The 19836-nt window shown below is 37.0% G+C and overlaps 1 protein-coding gene across 3 annotated transcripts in view; it reads right to left on the reverse strand.

Moving 5' to 3' along the window:
• CPEB2 (cytoplasmic polyadenylation element binding protein 2) overlaps positions 1–19836 on the reverse strand; it is a 54917-nt gene that overhangs the window by 2740 nt on the left and 32341 nt on the right. For all 3 annotated transcript variants that reach the window (XM_035547195.2, XM_035547194.2, XM_050710389.1), the window contains 6 exons: positions 17316–17486; positions 15606–15695; positions 8573–8691; positions 8140–8254; positions 6170–6351; positions 1–2233 (listed from right to left, as the gene is read on the reverse strand). The exon at positions 1–2233 is cut by the window's left edge and continues 2740 nt beyond it. In XM_035547195.2, coding sequence (XP_035403088.1) covers positions 2006–2233; positions 6170–6351; positions 8140–8254; positions 8573–8691; positions 15606–15695; positions 17316–17486 — 905 coding nt within the window. In that variant the 3' untranslated portion in view covers positions 1–2005. The remainder of the gene's footprint in view (positions 2234–6169; positions 6352–8139; positions 8255–8572; positions 8692–15605; positions 15696–17315; positions 17487–19836) is intronic.

Consider the following 19836-nt stretch of genomic DNA (forward strand, 5'->3'; position numbering starts at 1 on the left):
GGTTTGGCAGGGTTAAGGTTAGAAAAGAATACTCCAAAAAATCTGGAGGATCATGGTTAGGTAACAAATAGGGAACATTGACAAATAAATTAGTAAAAAGCTCTTCTTAAAACAGCATCAACTTTAAACATTAAAAACTTGAACCACAACCACAATAAAACAGCAGAGTTAGACATGAACCACATATTGTACAGTACAAAAAAGCACACTGTAGACAACCAATATAAGATCAACACTTTGCTTACATGAAGGATTGTCCCAAGGGATTGCAAAGAACAACACCCTTGTAATTTCAACTCTAGCATCAGGCTCTTAATTCTGCATTTTAACATTTGCCATTGAGTGCTTGCTTAGACTGCAGAATAACTGTTTGTTCCATTAAAAAGTCGGGGCTAGTTGCATTAAGAATGCTCTGAGATAGACAAAAACACTGCTATGATTTCCTTTTAGTGTTCAGGTAAATATTGCCTCTGTCGTAACTATGTTTCTCAAAATCCGCAAGCAATGTCGTTACAAGAACTCCTTCATTAAAATAAAAAACACTATCCTTGACTGTCAAGTAGCTACTTTTCATGCAACAGTGACCCCAGTTTGACAGAAGACCACAATGCACACAGGTCAAACATGTAAGCAAGATTTTAAGCCAAATTTCACTGTTGTCTTAAAGGTAAAATTTAGTTTGTTATGCAACTAGCCGTCTGTATATTACACCTTCTCCATTTTGACTTTACTTGGATTAAATTTCTAAAGCATTACGCATTCTTATATAAGTATATTTTTGTATGCATTTGTCATGGGTTTCACATTTGGTGACTGGTTAGCAGTGTGCTGGCCATCTTTGGTTTGTAGAGGAAATCTTAACCATGAACAATCAAGGGGGTTGAAAAGAATTTTTTAAATGCTAGCTTTTTACTCAAACTTGTATCTATACTACAACACACCACATTAAGTAGAAGCACACATCACAAAATTGCACAGGGATTACAATATTACATCCAGTCTGCATAAAATTGAGTTCCACTACTGACCAGGTCACAAAATGGCTGCACTTTCTAGTCTAAAACTAATTTGCATATTGTACACATGTAGGACATTTTTTTTACTTCAGTCACAATAATGCATGCAAGTTTGTTTTTTTTTTGTAACAAATTTTGTAAATTTGCTCATGCTACCTAGTTTCAAGAGAGCCTTTTTTTGAACATTTGCAATAACTCACCTCTTGTTAATTAATAGTTCTAGTGCATGCATATGGTTTATACAGGTAAGTAAACATGCAATTTTTTCACATTCTAAAACTATGGCAGTTTAAGCCATATTGTGCTGCCTGCATTTTATCTGTAATGCAGTGTGTCTTAAACGTTTCAATCCCGTATTAATAGGTGGCATTACACATAACACCTATATAGCAGCAAAGCTAATACAGCTTGTGATTAAAAATGTTTAAAAATAGCTAATAAATCAGATTATCTTGAGGTATTATTTCTTGCAAGTCAAAATGGAGAGCAAAAAATCAACCCTAATTTTTAGTTTATGTATACACTGAAAATAGCAACAACAATAAAAATAAGCTTTTTGTAGCAGACATATTCCATCTTCACTATTTTGCTACCTTTGGTAAATTACTGGGGCAGATCTTGAAGTTAAAAACCCATGTTTAGAAATAAGTGCACGCTTCACCCACTAAATATAGCAGCAGACTGTGTGCCCCTACGCAAAAACATTCTCATATCTAGTTTTAACTTTACATATAAAAATAACTTGGAGAAAATACAAAAAAACATTTTATTTTAACATGAAAATATCACAAAAATTAGTAAGCCTGAGATGTAGGGTTTTGGTGAAAAACAAGAGGCTTGTAGTGTTTTGGCTGCTGATAAAGATGCATGTATTGATAGCTGGGGTGAAAAGCAGAAGAATGCACTTATTTCTTCTGCATGTCAGTATCTTCAAACACAGTAAGCCACATGCACCCTTCTTTCCTTATGTAGATGCTGGTTCACCATGTTTAATTCCAGCGGAAGTGGATCTGACGTGGGCGGTCAGCCCCCTCCTTTACCAATGGCTTATGGAATTCACGTCCTGCGCGGGAGTGGATATTTGCCCAACAAAACTCACAGTAATACTGCAGGCAAGTGACATTGGCACAAAAGAAAGGAGCAAACTTTCCACCACATCGTGCACCCTGGCATTCGTCACACATCTGGTCATCCAACACATATGGCTTTACCTCCACCTGTTGGAGTAAAACAGAAACAATTCCAGTTAATACCTATTATTCCTGATTAAAGATATTTGAGCGTGTTCAGGTTTTTCTCCTTTTCCAGAAAAAAGGAAAGTCTGAAATCAGCTACGTTTATGTCTTTATTTAATTCACTGTTTTTTATTACTGTTTACCATTTATCAGTTACTGCTCTATCCACACCAGAAAACTAAACAGTTCAAGGTGGACCTATAAAATGCACTAAATATGTAATTAATATCTGCGTCAGAACCTCCACTTAATTTATTCTGGAAAGATACTCTTGGCAAATGATAAAATAGAAGTATGTGTAGAAAATAAACCAGCAAGTCCAAAGCTCTCCAGACTAATCTCATCAGCTCCCAAATATAACCCAAAATGAAACCCAGTTTTATGCTGTTTAGAAAATAATAAACATACAAGAATGTAACCATCTACATATTAACTTGTTTTTTAAAAAGCGAGAAGTCTCTGCATGCACTACCCTTGTGTGCAAGCTAAAAGTACTTTCAGCAGGCTGAAATATAGACCTTCTAGTACTCCTGTCCTCTGTAATTCCACTCCCAATTTCTAATACACTCAATATATGGTCAAATTTGGAGCTTCGGATTTTGGTCATCTATTGCTTTCCCTTTTTGTGGCTTTGAGCTGTATAAGAATTTGTATTGAATATGATTCTGAAAATATTTTTAAAAGACCATTTTGCATGGCTACAGACTGCTAGAAACACCTGTCTTACACAGCTTCTTTTTCCCAAACTCATCCGACTGCCAGAGTGGAAAAGTGGCAGGAGTCCAGTGGTAAATTTGCATTATGTCTCTGCATAACTGAACTGTTACAGACTGCGCTCAAACAGGAAGAAGAACTTCATAATAAAACACAAAATGAGTTGACTCCATTATTAAGGAATGTATTGTTGTCTTCCACATTTTCCTTACTCTTTTTTAAAGACAGTATTTTCTAACTTTTGTTGCTAAAGAGGTATTCCTGTTTATACTAAAACTCATCACTGTACAAAGATTTTACTTGAGATACTTACTACTAATTGAGAAGAATCCTACATATAGACATTGAGTTTATGTACCATACTCAGACAGAATGTTTGAAATAGCAAGAACTTCAAAATAAAATGACATTTTTCTATTGTATTTCCAGAGCTACAAAATACAGCTACCCACCACCCAAAGGTTTTGCAAAAGAATAATCTTTATGTTCCTAGCTTCAGAAGTAGATGCATACTTGACATATCAAGTACATATACGTCTGAAAAAAGAGTATGCTTCTTCCAATAGTATATATTCAGTACGAACTCTACTTATTACTTCACTACAACGACCCTCCTTATCAGAATTTACTCAAACTTTCCAAAAACCAGCTACTTTATGCAGTAATTCTGACTGTGGTTCAAAATTGCTGAAAGCATGAAGCACCACGAATTGCACACGTTGGTGCATTGATGCACCAAGTTTAGTATGAAGATGATTTCAGATGTATTAGATACATATTTTGGGGAATGGAAATATCACATGAAGTGGATGGAGACTGCTGGCATATGAAAGTTAACAATGCTTGAAAGAATTGTTTGGAGCTGAAACGCCAAATGAGTTTCAATAAAATGTTTGGAGCTGAGCTTTCATATATGATGGAACAGGATGAGGAGCACTTTGCTGAAGGAAAACATCTGTTAGAGAAACTAAACATATCTGCATCAAAAGAACTGGAGAGAAGCTACAGAATACTTAGGTAGGGAAGAAGTTAAGATCACAGACAATGTCTGTAAAGTCACTGTGACACTAAGTTTTCCAATTAAGGTAGGAATAGTTATATGCTAAAAAATGCTATAAATACGTTCAACTGAAGCTCAGAAGGACAAACAGGGGCATTGCAAAAATTTAACGATGAAAAAAATGACTTTTACACAGATAAAACAAGTTATGAAAAAATGTGGAAAGACAGCAGATCTACAAAAACTGGATACAACTGGCCACAGAAAGGCTGCACTAAGGTGAAGTGTAGAATGGTCTGCCTCCAAGATCGTACTGAAATGTGTCATGTATTGCTTAACTGGCCAGCATGTATTCGTATCTCAAATGAAGGCAGAACCTGAAGTAGGATTGCCTCCTGCATTTGTAAAATGTTCTTTATATTAATGTACACAACAGAGCTATATAAATAGGTATATAAATAACAGGACTGAACATATGATTTAGATATAGAGAAAATCCTTTAAAAATGACAAGATTGAAAAACCTCTGGCAAATGAACAGAACAGTTCATAAACCCTCTCCATCATGATAAGGTTTAAAGACAAATTTGTTAAAATATTTAGATTTGGCCTTGCTGTATATTGCAAATAAAGCACCTCAGGGACAGCAGACATTTTGAAGGAAGAAACATCAAGGAAGATAAAGATGCCTGAATTATAGAGCTTAAGGAACTAGTTGCTAAAACAATTAGTTTTCAAGAATTAGGAAAGGAACACTGTAGAAAAACCATGAATCCTTGAATCATAACAATTAAAAAAGAAACTATGAGCATTTAGATACTTAAAGAGAAAGCTATCTGCAGATACTACTTATACTTGGGGTAGGGCTTGTTATTTTGGGGTGGGGCAGGGGTGTAATAGTGACTGAAGTTTAACTTCAAATATTTAATTTCTGTTTGCATAAATTAAGTCTCATGGATGTAACTCAAATTCCATGCTTATGAACTAATAACTCTTAGGGTAGATTCTTTTTTTTTTTCTTTTTTTCCTAATTGTCCATTTTCCAAGTGGCCTGCTGCAGATGCCTGCTGTTTTGATAATGGGCATTTTTCCTGTTATGGAACTAATGAAAAGGTAGAACTAAAAACAAACAAAAGTTTGTAAAGAACAAACTCAGCTGTAAGTCACAAGAACACCAGCAGTCCCACCACCAAAATATAGCCATCACATCTGGATGTGAAGACCATCCACGTTCAGACCCGCTCATCCTCTGGAAAGGATCATGCTTGGGGATTTCAGCTCAGTAGGCAACTGGTACCTGAGACACATGTAAAGGCTCCATTGCTCTGCCTGTCTGAAAGGAGAGAAGCCACACACCACCTCCCTACAGCAGACTTTAGTTAACTGTACTACTTTCTTCTTCCTATGTCTTTGATCTGTAGAGGAGGCTGGACCTTGAACTACTTACTCAATCCTTCCTCCTCTAAGGCACTTTTTTTTTTTTTTTTTTTTAACAGAACACCTATTAATACCACTGACTACCTCTGCAGCTCTCGACACCCAAACTAGTGACACTTAAAACTGACATAATTTAGATGTCAGTCTTCTTTGCTACTCTCATACTTTTAATTAAGAGCAATGAAGTGGACTAGTCTTCTTAGAAGTTAGTTTTGCTTTAGCTAGCAATAAGCATCTATAGCAACCAGAAACACACATTGGTAAATACTCAAGACACTCTTAAACAGAAAGGATAAGACATTTCACATTTTAAGTGTCAAGTCTGACTGATTTTCCGAAGTGCTGAGCTCTGATATTTATGGCTGAAATTAATGGCAGCTGCAAATTAGACCTAGTCCGAAACCAATGAATAACAGAGTTTCCTACAAATGACAGAGGAATTATCACAGTATTTGGTTTCATTAGAATAAGGGACGGAAAAAGATTTTCAAATCCATTGCCCACGCACAACAAAACCAGGAACTTCAGAACGGAAAGAACATATGGCCTAACATATGTCCAAGGAACAAACTGCTGCTTCATGGAATGCGTGTTGTTTGTTCAGGGGCATTCACGGTTTAACTCTTGGAACCTGTGGAGCTTCAGGAATACTAAAAGAAATGTACGAACTGGCATAAAAGCCAATGAGAATGCAACATCACCGCACCCTAAGAGCTCTCAAATATCTAAAACCAAACAAGCAAACAAACAAATTTTGTGTAACTTACTCGTTTATCTATATCGCCATGCTGAAGTTGAACAAACCGAGCACTGATGGCAGCAATGTAACTCTGCTGATTGGAAAAAGCAACGCGTCCAGCACCTTTTGGGTATTTCAGCTCAGGGTCAGTATCAATTCCTGCGTAACAAACTCCACCGTACAGACGGTCCATGATCATAGCCAATTCCACTATTAGGAAACAAAATAATGTTCACTTAAATTGTTTTTACTGTACAAACTTTAAATAGTATGCTTGTATTTAAAAATAGTAGAAAAGTTAATTTTAGTAATTAATTCTGCAACAACCTATGTAACAGTAATAACAAGAAATAGAAAAACATATGAATTAAGTCATGAAATACTCAGCAGACAGATCTTTCATGCTGTGGCTACACACATCCAAGGAACAACGGAATTGTAAGAACTTGCAGTCCTTGGTAACCTGGGACTGAAATTCCAGGGCAGTTTTCTTCAAGGGATTACAGCAAAAGACTTTTTGGGCAGGCATGGAATGCAAGCTGCGTAAAATAGATCCCCATGCCACAAATTCCTTGGTCCTTGTTCTCTGGCTGTCCACATGCTCTATGTCCTACTTGAATTTAAAGATGTAGTTAGCATCTTTTCAGTAGCCATGCAGAGCTTGATAATCTCCACAGCATGACACATCACAGAAACTCAAGTTCATAGAACCAAAATTCTCAAAACTCCCAAATAAATGTTTTACCAAATCTCTAGTATTACTTTACGCTGAATTCAGTTTTGCAATTCATTTAGGTGGAAAATATTTTTTTTTCAGAATTAGTATCCTCTGTATTAGGATATATAGTTGTCTGCAGCCATTGATTTTCAATATTTTTTTGAAAAGCCTGCTGAAGTTTTACTGCTTTTCTGCATGATTCTTATTTCACAGTGCCATAAAGGTTTCATTTTCACATATACAGGGGACCGCAAAGCTAAACATAAGAATGTGTCCATTAAATTTACCACAGACGTTCGGCAAAGCAATCTGGAGTATTTGGACTGAATTTACAGAAAACTCATGTGCAGTTGGAACATACTATGTTTATGCTCATGTACAGAGCTTGTAATATAGTCAAAGGTATAGTCTTAAAAGTGAAATAACAGAAAAGCTTTAGTATTGCGGGTCCAAGATATAAAAAATTAGAATTGTTTATACCCCAAAATTTGCACTATCACTTTGTGATTTTCTTGCACCTCTTATCTGAAAGCTCATTTTTCTGTAAGACTACAACGTGGTACAAACTATGGAAGACTAATGAAGTCCAGAAGTCATTCTAAAAGAAGCTGGGATTTGAAATGCTGCATGCAACTTCCAACATTCACTTTAACCTACTTACTAGAAGGCCTCCATAAAATATTGTAAAAATCTACCGCAGTCAATCTCACAAAGCAAACTGTCAAGGTTGCAGATCGACCATTCCACAGCTACAGAAACACCTACATTTTCCTCCATGCACTTCAGCAAGAGGCTAGAAAGAGTCCCACAATCTTGCATAGCGTTGTGACATACCGACTGTGGTAGCTGTCTGAATTTCTTCCCTTTTGCCTTTATTTCTTACTCATTACCTATGTTTTTCCTTATCCATGTTACCCACCTGATGGTAGCAGAAGAGTAGCTAATGTACAATATCAAGTACAAATAGAGCATGGTAGAGATGTTTTCATACTATTATTTTAAAAACAAAAAACCAGCACTTTTGCTAATAAGATGAATGTATTTTCTACAGCTTTAGACATGTAGCAGCTTCCAGTAAATCTAAAAGATGAACAGTAATTTGTGGGCAACACCAGATGAAAACAATTAATACTGTACTATGGTTATAACTATCAAGGCAGTCTTTTATTTTTATACCTACGTACCTATAACTGTCTACATGTATCTATATGCAATTATGCATGATTCAAATTATTTCCAATAATCTCCCACTTTTAAAAACAGTCACAATTTATACGCACCAGCTCTTAATGGTCGAGGGACTCCTCCAACAAAAATTGTTTTTCGAGGATCAAGTGGCTGGGAACCGTCCATCACAAAGTCACTATCACTTAGATTCCAGGGACGGATCTGAACCTATTAAATACGAATGGTATATTTATATAGTTTATTAAAGAAAATCGTGTGTACCCTAAGTTTCACTACATGGTGGATATGTGTTCATCAGCCTATATAAACTGTTAACAGTCAAATAATCCTATTAGTTGAGCATGTCTGGATGCTCTGTTTTAACCCTATTAATTCAAAACACTACAGTTTTTAAAATCATGACTGTTCCAGATGTTGAGTGCTGCCAATAGTAGTTTGCTTTTGATTATTTTCATCGTTGTCATTTCAAATGCAGCTTTAGACAGATGGCAGCCATAGCCTGCAGGCCATCTACTGTTTACTTACTGGCTTGTCCTTGATAGTAGGACTGGAAACACATAGATAGAGCTTTCCATCTTCTTCAATGCAGGCGTCAATCAGTGCCTGGACAGAACTCTCTTCTTGGAACAAGAGGAATGCATAACCTGGGGTAAAAAATGAAAAAGAAAAAAAAAGGATAATTTTTTTCTCATCTTTTCTTAATCATCTTTGCCAGTGACTTCTCCAACCAAATGTGCTTACTCCAAATGTAAAACAAAGTGAAATCAATTCTTTGATATTAGTCGTCATCTTCACCTATGCACTAACTTGATGTAATCAGTAGAACTCCAGGCAAATACTTCTATCCTTAAAAAAAACAACCTGTCAAAAGAGACTAATAATCAAATAAAGACAAACATTTCTGCTCTATCACATACTGGAAGTTTACGCTGAGCATCATTCATTGGCAGCAACAGACATTATACAATGAAAATCTGACTTGGCACAAAGAACTAATCTCTATTCTAGAGATTAGATCAAAGTACTTTGTTACGTAAGTGACCCAGCAAGCTTCCTAAACACTACAAAAATAGGAATTAAAATGCTTATTTAATGCTACGGTAAAAACAGTCAGACAAGCAAAGAACCTCACACATAAGCATGTTTTAATGGCTACAGTATAATGATACATACAAAATGTGTTGCTTTGCAGGTGCCCTGCAGTGCAATTAGGGTTGTATATAAAAATGGACTTTAAAAGGACCATAAATCCTCATTTTTTTCTGATGTTACTAGCAAGCGTGGAATTTTCACATGAGTTATGTTTTATTACTTGGATGGAAAAGTAAATGCTGAAGCACCTGCTCTAGAGTGGACTTGGCAAGAGAGAGTGTGGCTGCTTTACCAAGCCTTCTGGAAATGATGCTGATTTTCTGAGAGGCACTGCTTAATCCCTGGCAATACCATACTGCAAACAGCGTAGGTCAAGGCAAAACCAGAGCAAGATGCATCTCGATGAGCATTAATGAATCAATGTGTTTAGATGAATATAAGATCAGAGAAACTAATGTACAACTGATTATAAATATATGGGAGCAAAAGTAGGATTTAAATAAAAAGCTGTAAAGGTGTATGCTGGTGTTTCTAATAACCCATACCTGACTCTCTTATCCCTCATACCATGGTCCCATCACAGCTGCCTAGAAGGGACACATGACAAGCTGTGTGTATGCTATACTTTCATGTAAATCTTAGCTAGTTTCTTAAACAATTCTGTAGGGAATCTTTGAGCTCTGGCTGAAGCATTTCCTGGTGAAATCCACTGTCATTAAAAAATATTGTTCAGCAATGAAAAATCTGTTTAAATTAAGCTTAACCAGTAATTACTGTTTAATGTTTAATGTCTCTGTTTAATGGGGATAACTTTCTGTATTTATCTTGCAATTTAAAATTCACATATTGCCCATGTAAAACTCACTGAATCAGGGTGTATGCAGACTGGCACGGGTAAGTGATACCAGACCCACATAACTCTCCTCACTTGTGCAGAAGCCAGGTAAACACATTCCTGTTTGAATGGAGAGCCAGGACAAGAGCGATAGGAACACAAAAACTCGATTAACCAAGGTGAGGGCTAAATGGCCATTATACAAAGATTTGCAGCCATAAGTGAGTAAAATAATTTACGATTTTTCATCAGTTTTTATCCTAAAGCATATCAAGGTTACTGCCATATAACTCCTGACACATAAATATAGCCAGTGTCCCCAGATGACCTACATCTGTATGTCTGCAGCCATTAATATGCTCAGCTGTGGGCTTGTGGAAAGACAGACAATTCCAACAAAGACAGACAATTCCAACAGCAACTCGATGAGTGAACAATTACAGTTACTATATCCTACCACACCTGAAATAAAAGCAAGGAAAGCAAAACCAGAACTATACGCTAATACTTATTTCTCAACACTATCTGCAAAAGAAGTCTGGGTTCGCTCCACTTAATTTTAAGCACCAGAGAGGCTTGTGTCATGAACTTAGTTGTTCTATTCCCCTTTTAAAGACATGGAGAAACCTGGCACAGCCTGCAGTACCAAACTGGTCTGGCTGTGGTTTTGCTGCACAGCTCTAGTCCTTTGATGACTTAAAAGGCATTTTAGTTTGCCCCCACATACAGCCTGGAAGAAAACTCATTCTTTTGGTGAAGAAACCTGGCTATAGAATAGAATTTGTTCCAGGTCCAGCATTTATAGACATACACAGCCACTGCCAGTCCCTCCCAGAGAAGGCAGGCTAGGCTCGCAGTCTGCACACAAACCGCTCTTTGTCACTTGCCCTGTACCAGGGCACATTTCCGGGCACAAATCAATTATACGTTAGCCAGACTTCTGGAAAGAACACCACAGATGCCCAGACATCCAGGCTCTCTATTAATTAACTAGAAAGACCTTGCAAAGGGAAATTACACTCTTAGGTACTTCATTTAGGTATCATAAATTAGGAAATTAGGACTCTTGTTCCTACAGCTACCAGATGCCAGCGACTCTATGGCACAAACTTAATTCTCACCTCTTTCTGCTTTCTTATTATATGTCTTTATTGAATTATTTTTCCCCCAACATCTACAACTCATGAACTATTGTGTATGTTAAATGCCTGTGTGTTAAATGTCTGCAAAAGTCACATGCGTATAGGTACGATGAGAAGGGTTTGTAGTAGTACTGAACTACAATTACTATGTGGGATAGAAAGTATAGGCACGAGCTGTGAAACATGGTAGGGAGGTAGGGTGAAGAGTAAGAGGTACTTTACTACAGAACAGCCTAACTCTCTAGTTTCTTGTTTTTCTGCTGTACCACATCTGCCATATAACTAACAGCTTCATACCCAATAGCAACGTAAGGCTGTTTACAATGGAAAAGCTACTCTAATCGGATTCTTTGAAGGAAGCTGCTTCATGCCTTTGGGTCACGTGTACACCGACAGTAGCAGGTCACGATCAGGTATTACTTGCTGAGACAGATTGTATGGTTTGTACATGGTTTGCAAGTGAAAAGTATTAGATGAAACAAGTCTTATAAAAATGTCTTGTTCATGCGTACCAGCATGTATGCCTTTTGTGGCAGACAAAGTTCTGGTAACCCCTGTTAGTGTTACACTAACTGTTGACCACATTCCTCTGCATTTTGCTGGAAGTGTTACTAATACTGCTGCTTCCAAAGGGAACGGGTAGGGGTGACATCTCCAGACAATTACCTCAAAGAATACAGAAACCTTTCCGGAGATTATAACCGTCTGTAGAACAACATTCCCTGATATCTGAAGATACTGGAAATAGGAACCATCAGATAAATTTGAAGAATCCTAGCTGTATTGCCAAACTTTCTTAAGAATTAGAACAAAACAAAACAAAAAAACCCAGCAGCATGGCACTGTCCATACGAGCCAGCAGAGCTGTATTTTGTTTTACAGTTGGGTCCTACTGTTCCAACAGACTCTCCCCAGAGGAGAGTTAATGGCCTTAGTGCCCGTGCAATTCCTGCCCACAGGGTGCTAAGTGCCACAGCTCAAAACAGACAAAATCAGCGCAAGCTACAGGTTAATACTGACAACTACATTTGATGATGGGAACAACTCACATTTGGGAAGATACAGGAATTCTAATCTACTCCTTTTTAAAGAGATCTCATCACCATATTAATTAATCTTTAAAGCATAAATATTTTATGCAGTTTAGTCATCTCTGATTGAGAATTAACTCCAAATTACACTTGAAAAAGTGTGAACTGACACAGTTGCGATGCAGCTATTAGCAAAAGCACTTTCCAATAAGGGGGTGGTGGTGTAGATTCACGTCAAGATCCAAACCCCCTATTTCCATATTTCTACAGTCACTGCAGAAAGCTCCTCCTGTCGCCAGCAGAGACCCAGTTAACGCAGTCAGGGGTGTCTGGGCAGGGACTCAGCTGACCGAGTGGGACACGGAGGCGTCTGGCATGATTTATCCTCTGCGGTGCTTTGCCTAACCTCCAGCTGCTGCTCCCCAGTGGCGTGGGACTTCAGTAGGTACCGCTCCACATTTGCCAGCCCTGTGTAAATCTTTTTGATATCCTCAGTTTGGGTAAATGAATCGAGCACAATGTGCTTATGTTACAGTGACCTGAACAGCCCTCTATACTCCAGTGACTCTATTGGCAAGATTCCCATTGATTAAAGGAAGCTCAGACACTAATCACACATGAAGACACCTACAGCTACTAGCCTGAATACATAGCTCAATCCTACCCAGGGACATTGAATAAGCTGATACCAAGTTCAACAGAACACAGATGGACTTACGGTTTTGTTCCTTGAACTAGAAATAGAACATTGTCAACCTATTTTTTTCGGTCAGTTGTAAATTAGCAGTTCTTAACCTTGAATAAATGAAGCTACCACATGACTACTGGGAGAGAGTGCAATGGGAACACCAAGATAATTAGAAAAAGCTGGAGGTACTCTTTCTTTAAAACAGATTATCCTCTGTTTTATATAGACTGTAAGTAGTACAGAACACACGAACAACTGGTCATATTTTGAAAGGCCTTCTCTGGATCAGCATATCCTCACGGTACCACGTTGTTGTGAGCTTCACTACCATGAGAACGGAGTCCTCAGCTCAGCAGGTCGCTCTGAACACGTGTGAGGTTTCATAAATCAGTGTCTTTGCCAACTCACCAATAACAGGAGTTATGATAAACAGTGACAAGATAGAAGGGGAGGAATTCCTGATTACAGCTGGCAGATCACTTACTGACTTTGTACTTTGATCTCAACATAATCACATTTTTTTCTTCTTCACAAAGGAGTTTCCTTGTAAAGTTAGGGTGAAGTGTTTAAAATTCCTGTTTTCTTCAGGCCCAATTTTGTGGTGAACCAATACAAAATGTAATTAGTTAAGAAAAGGCAGTTGGTGTTTCTCAGGAGGCAGCCAGCCTTGACAGATCAGTACACTTTTTGTATTTCTTCAAGCAAAGAAATACTTATTATTAACTTGGCCTTCCCTCAGGACTTTCCGTAAGCAGAGAGCCTGGAAGGAAGCACAGCTTGGAAAACTTAACAAGAATATTAAAAAAAAAAAAACAAACGCAAAACAGACGAACAACAAAAAAACAGGCTGCATCTCTTCACAATAGAGAATACTATTGCGTAGAATAGCCCAGAACCAGATAATGCTGAGATGTCTTTGGAGAGTAACACTATTTCAAATATCTAACAAGACTGGACAAAAATAGATGTACATTGAATTAGCTCCATGCAGGGTAATAAACTAGTCATTGAAGATTAAAAGAACAAAAAAATGAAGTCCTTCTGCTAATATATGTTGCTTATATTGGTAATTACTGGTCAGGCTCAAAGATTTCTTAGCATTTAGCCTATTTTTAGCAGTTTTAGAAATCTTATTAAATATATATACACAGTTCTTGCCTGCACAAGTAACATTCAAATATGTAAGACAAATTTCTATGATATTTTATAGCAAAATAATCACAGTTCCTATCTGGTGCAGTGAAAGAACCAGATATAAACTCAGTTCAACAGTTAATAGTAAATTATATTTCCAGTGTATCTACAAAGAGAAACCTACGCTGTATTTTAAATGCGCCAGGCTACTGTCACATTACAAAGCAATGCTGAATACTATAGTAAACTGATAATTAGACTAAAGTTTTAATTGTTATCAAGCTTCAAATAAGGATCAGTTAATCACGTGAAATCAACTTAACGCTTTGTATGTGTTTCTGAATTAATTACATCAACAGACTAATTTTTATTAAATCAGCTTTAATCTACATTCTCTGCTTTTAAGAAGCTCTGCTTAGAATATACAAAAAAATATATATTTAGTATAGTAATTATACATTTTCCAACTACACAAAGAGCTTTATTAAACAAGGAAGTCTGGAAACGTATCCTTAAGATGTTCAGATTCTGAGACAGGACTATCTCCTTGGAAATTATTGCCAGAACTCATTCCTTTCAGTGAAGAATATATTAGACCTTCCCTCTTTGATATATTCATCAAAAACTCTGTGAGTTGCCTCTCCTTCAGTTCCTCAAGAATTTCTCTTGGTAAATTATGATTGGAGATCCACTCCTTAGGATAGTTAAATTTAGTTAGACAGTAGCTTTGTACATCAGGCTGACAATCAAAAAAGCCAAAGCCTCTCTGTGTTCGAATTTCCATATAGTGTTCATAAGAACTATTTAAATACTTTCAATTCCTTTCCTTACTCTTCAGATGATGATGTGGGACAATATCCCTGTCTTTTTTGACAGCATATATGGTCAAATAACTGAAGAATCAGTTTATAAAGGCATTAAGTGCCTATATTTGTTACTTCCATGGAAGAATAAATGGCTGCATTTGCTACAAAATGAATAACCTCTGGATCAGATTTTTGCATTTATTTTATACGTACTAATACATGAGCGGACCTGTACAGAGATAAGCTACGTAATTTAGATTACTTAAATGTACAGAATAGTTTGTTGAACATTTAGATTTTGAATATCAAAGAGCAATACTAAAAATAGCTAAAATCAATATATATCCAGTTCTCAATAAAGATAATTAGCGCTTCAATAGGAAGTTCACATCTTAAAATTGAAATAAACATAAAATTGAGTATTTTGATAATATACTCAAATACATCCTTCTGCATACTGTCTGTAACTTTCTAGAAGAACTTTAATCTACGACTTAGTGTCAAAATTGATCTAATTTCAGTTTTAGGAATTAGAAATGCAAATACAGACCTTAGAATTAATGACGCGTACAACTACATAATGCTGATCTAATATTTGGGAAATGAGAATATAGGAGCTTCTTCAGAAGACCAGCACTGAATGAGGCACAGTACTAAAACAATTCTGTTTTATACTTGGTATGTTAAGGATCCTTGTCTGAACATGCATTGAAACTGTAGAATTAACTGTTCACAGGGATTGCGAATTATACCCTTTGGAAAAAGATGAGATAGTTTCCCAGATTAAGAATTGCACTCAGTGACTGGTCAAAACCTTCCAACTCTCTTACCTTTTGGTGGAAAATAGGACTTGCTTTCTGCTTTGTGAGGCCAGTCTACTACCAAAGGTCCAAATCGTCTGAAGCTAGCAGTAATTTCATCTGAAAAGAGGTACAACAGTTGAAATTAAAATCAATAACATAACTAAATAAAAAAGTACTATCAAATGAAGATCTTGGTTTTTAGCAAAGGTTGACGTTTCATGGAAAAAGAGAAGCAAACAACTTAAATAGATACATCTTCCAAGTGTTAATATTTACCCAAAACATTTCTGGTGATTTTACGCTTACTTTTTATTTTTATTTTTTTTATTGCTCAGCATCAGCTGATTTCAGAAGGATGTGGACAACTGAAGGCAGTGGTGAAAACTGGTGTGTTACCTTTTTATATTCAGGATCTGGTTTGAATATAATCGAAATAATTTATTGTTTAGTGATCTACATTCCAGACCTTTGTAGGCAGATGTTCATATAATAAGTACCACAATTAGCATGATAGTACTTTCCAGCAGATACCGTGAACAGAAACTGAAAATCACCTATTTAGCAATGCTTCTAATATAACCATGAATAGGCCTGTTGCAGGATCTACTACGCCCCTTCATGATGTCCTTCTACACCAGCTGCTGCTTCCTGCCATTGCCTGCAAGAACCTTGGTCATGAGAAACAATAACACAGCCCTAAACTCTACAAGAGCAGTAACTCGTCAAACACAAATATACTCTATTTGTTTCGGTTGCATCCTGTCATCAGCATATAAACAGGAAAGAAAGAAAAGGTATCTCCATGTGTCTTTGTTTAGCATTTGTATTAAAAGCAACAGTGCACTTTTGAGTTTGAAGCTAAAGTGCACCAAAAAAGCTGAAGTATATTAAAAGAAATCATTTAGTACGTTTCCGGAGAGCACTGTCATGAAGATGAAACCAAAATATGGTCTCCCCATGTCTGAAAGATAATTAACCACAGTCAGCTTATTTGGTATGCAAGTTAGTCTAGGATTACAATGAACCTTGTAAACGGACTTCTGTTTACATTACAAAGCTAGCACACAATTTACAGTTATCTGCACAGGAGAAACCTAGTATTATACAGCATGATTACTTCAGATCAGCACTATTATACAAAGCAATTCCAATTGCATCACATAATAATCTGAACTTCCCTGCTATCTTCTGTATTCAATGCATCACACAGGGCTCTGCCACTTGACCTTCCTCTGCCTTAGTTTCTCTATTTAGGAACAGGAATAATATTAACCTTTCTAAACCACTTCTGAGATGCTCAGGTAAAACAGAATTTGGAATTCAATTACTAAGAGACATTTCCTGTGAATAGATGATGAAGCATGTTCAGGTAGAGGACACTATGAAGGGCTAAGCTGTATATGAAAGGAATATACATGCCCCATACCACTGCAAGGTAAGCATAAGCAACAAATTCCAGGTTTCACATGGAACTCTGCAATCTGGAAGTGTGGAAGCATAAACGAATAAATCTTCTCAAAATCAAAAGGAATGGATGACATCAAGTGATACTAAGTGTAACGTACCCATCAACATAGCCATCTCATTAAAAACAAGACAAAACAAAAAAACCGAACTGTAGTTGTAGCCTCTTATACAACATTATTTTGCTGGGTGGTTTACTTTCATTACCTCATTTAGGTTTTTCTCTTTCTCCCTCCCTCCAAACTTCATTTGCTTAGTTTTCGGGCAGCTCACCTTCATCAATATCTGGTGGAAGACCTCCAACAAACACTTTCCGAGAAAAACGCTCAATTCGTTCCCCATTCTGATGACCTGAATAGCAGGTAGGTGAATTCAACACTCCGACTTGATCACTATGACCATCGTCCAGCAACCCATCGTCTATTGGGAAGAGGGAAGAACGGCCTTAAAAAGAAAAAAATAACATATATTAAAACAATTCTGTGGCAGTACATAGTTATGTAATTTTAGAATGGGCAATGGGGGAATAGCAGTCTGGAAAGTAAAAATAAAAACAACAAGAAATTAGAAAAGTATACATTAGTTTAAGAAAAATTAAGATAATGAAAAATATGTTAAATCTTTAAAAAGGAAATTCCAGGTTGCAAACTGACATCTCTGTAAGCATAATACTTCATACTACGTTATATTGAAGTTACTCTGCTGCATCAAGTAAGATAATAATAATTTGCTTTTAAATAGAGGGTATTACATAGAAAGAGATTATATTAAGGGCTGCTTAAGTGAATTTATAATTAATTTGCCTTTGGTTTAGCTTCAAGTTAAAGTGATAGCTTCTATCACATGAATGACTACCGCATGTCTAAAAATTACACTTTAAGTGACCTGAGGGAAATGAAAAAATATATACACAGTAGGACATTTCAGATAGGTACGATTTCTCTATTCGTTGGAATTATCTGATTCTGATAATGCAAGAACAGATCAGTTTCTGTGAAAGCAGGAGAGAATTTTAATGTGTGCATAATGTAACACTTGAAAAACCAGTCAATGCTGATTTATACTGGCTCTCAATTTTACAACAGTTGCAAAGGGAAGCCTTTTGGTGGTTCCTAACATGTAGCAGTCTGCAGTGAGACTACAGTTACCCTTTTCTGAGGACAAGACAAACCAGGCTTTCCAGTGGTTGCTGTTCCATGTCTCTCCCCCTGTAGGAATGAATGTTCAAACTGAAAAGCTAGTTGCAACTGTGAAATCCAAGAAGCCCACAGGACACCTTTGCAATTGCAAAGTGATCAACACTGACACATAGATGGCAAAGGGGAGTGAAAACATGGTATTTCCGTCCTACTTTCACACACACAACCACTTTCATAATTTGCAAATTTTAGAGAACTCCAAAACAGAAGAGCCCAAAGGTCAGGTTATGAACGTAGGTTATTTAAACTTTCACTGCTTTAGTGCAACAAGGATTAATAACAGTTTCAAATTCAGAAGTTAGTCTGAACTGCAGAAAAGTCCAAAAAGAAAAATTTTTGTTGAAGCAAAATAAATACCCCACATCAGCATTTATTCTGAAATGCAATTTTTCTGTTTCTCTCTCACTTTTTAAGTTGTTATTACTTAGGACATTCTGGAATTCAGCTGCTTTCCAAAACAAAAGCAGCAAGCAAAACCAAAAAACCAACCTAGCACACTTTTGGGAGACAAGTTCATTTTCCACCTCAAATACCCAATTTATTCCAAGTTCACCCACTGCAAATGGATAGGCAGAAGCAGTGGGCTCCTGACACTGGAGTATGCAGTATCTTAGCTGTGCTTCGTACTGCAACCTGTAACTTTTATCCCACCTCAGGAAAGCCCCCTAGGGACACCTGCAGAAATTGTGCAGATAAGCCAGGGATGAGAGCAGTAGGAAGGCCATTTGTTTCCGTTAGACCACCTGAGATCAAGCACTTAAAGACATGGCTGGAGGAAGAGAGAGCAAACATCATGACTAATGACCCACGTTGTGGTAATAACACCTGTAGGCCCTAAGCTGATATCTGAATCCACTATAAAAATACAGTACATCAAAAACACCGAATGAAAACACAAGGTGATAGAAATTAACTAAACGTAATCATCACGTGGATCCAAACAGAAGCAGGACCGCTGGACTGTACTGCATTAACAAAGCCAGTGACTGTGATATCTTTATGGTGGCATTTCACAATTATGTCTAAAGTGATAGAGAGGAACACAGCAACCAGGAAATTGCAGCGTGCTCCTTCCTTCCATTAAAAATGGTGATGTGTTTGGAAATATCCTAATATGGTGGGAAGCAAGCGATGGCATCCCTGCTTGCTATCACAAGGAGGCATTCAGCAGCTGGGTAACACGAGCAGGAGAGCACCTTGAAAACTGGAAGCAAGTAGGCTGTGTTCGATGGGGCAGCAAAGTCAGAAAGCAGTGGACAAACAGGAGGTTAACGCAGCTGGAAGAGGCAGCAAGGGAGATTCTTTTTGCAAATGATATATTTAGACATAAGAGGAACAGGACCACACTGTGACAACCCAAAAAGGAAAAGACTGCAGCAGCTAAGTAGCGTTGATGTGAGCTTCAAGTTATGAAACTCGCAGTTATAAGAATGATGATCAGGTCTTATGCATATATGAAGAAGTGGTAATATTCTTTCAAAAATATGCCAGTCCTAATTAACCTGTTGGTTACAATATGGCCACAAAAGCATCTTTTTTTTTTTTCCTTTCTTTTTTTCCCCCCCTTTTTTTGAACAAGCAAACAAAAGGCACAG

Source organism: Cygnus atratus, chromosome 4 (genome assembly GCF_013377495.2).
Source record: "Cygnus atratus isolate AKBS03 ecotype Queensland, Australia chromosome 4, CAtr_DNAZoo_HiC_assembly, whole genome shotgun sequence".
NCBI classification, from domain to species: Eukaryota; Metazoa; Chordata; class Aves; order Anseriformes; family Anatidae; genus Cygnus; species Cygnus atratus.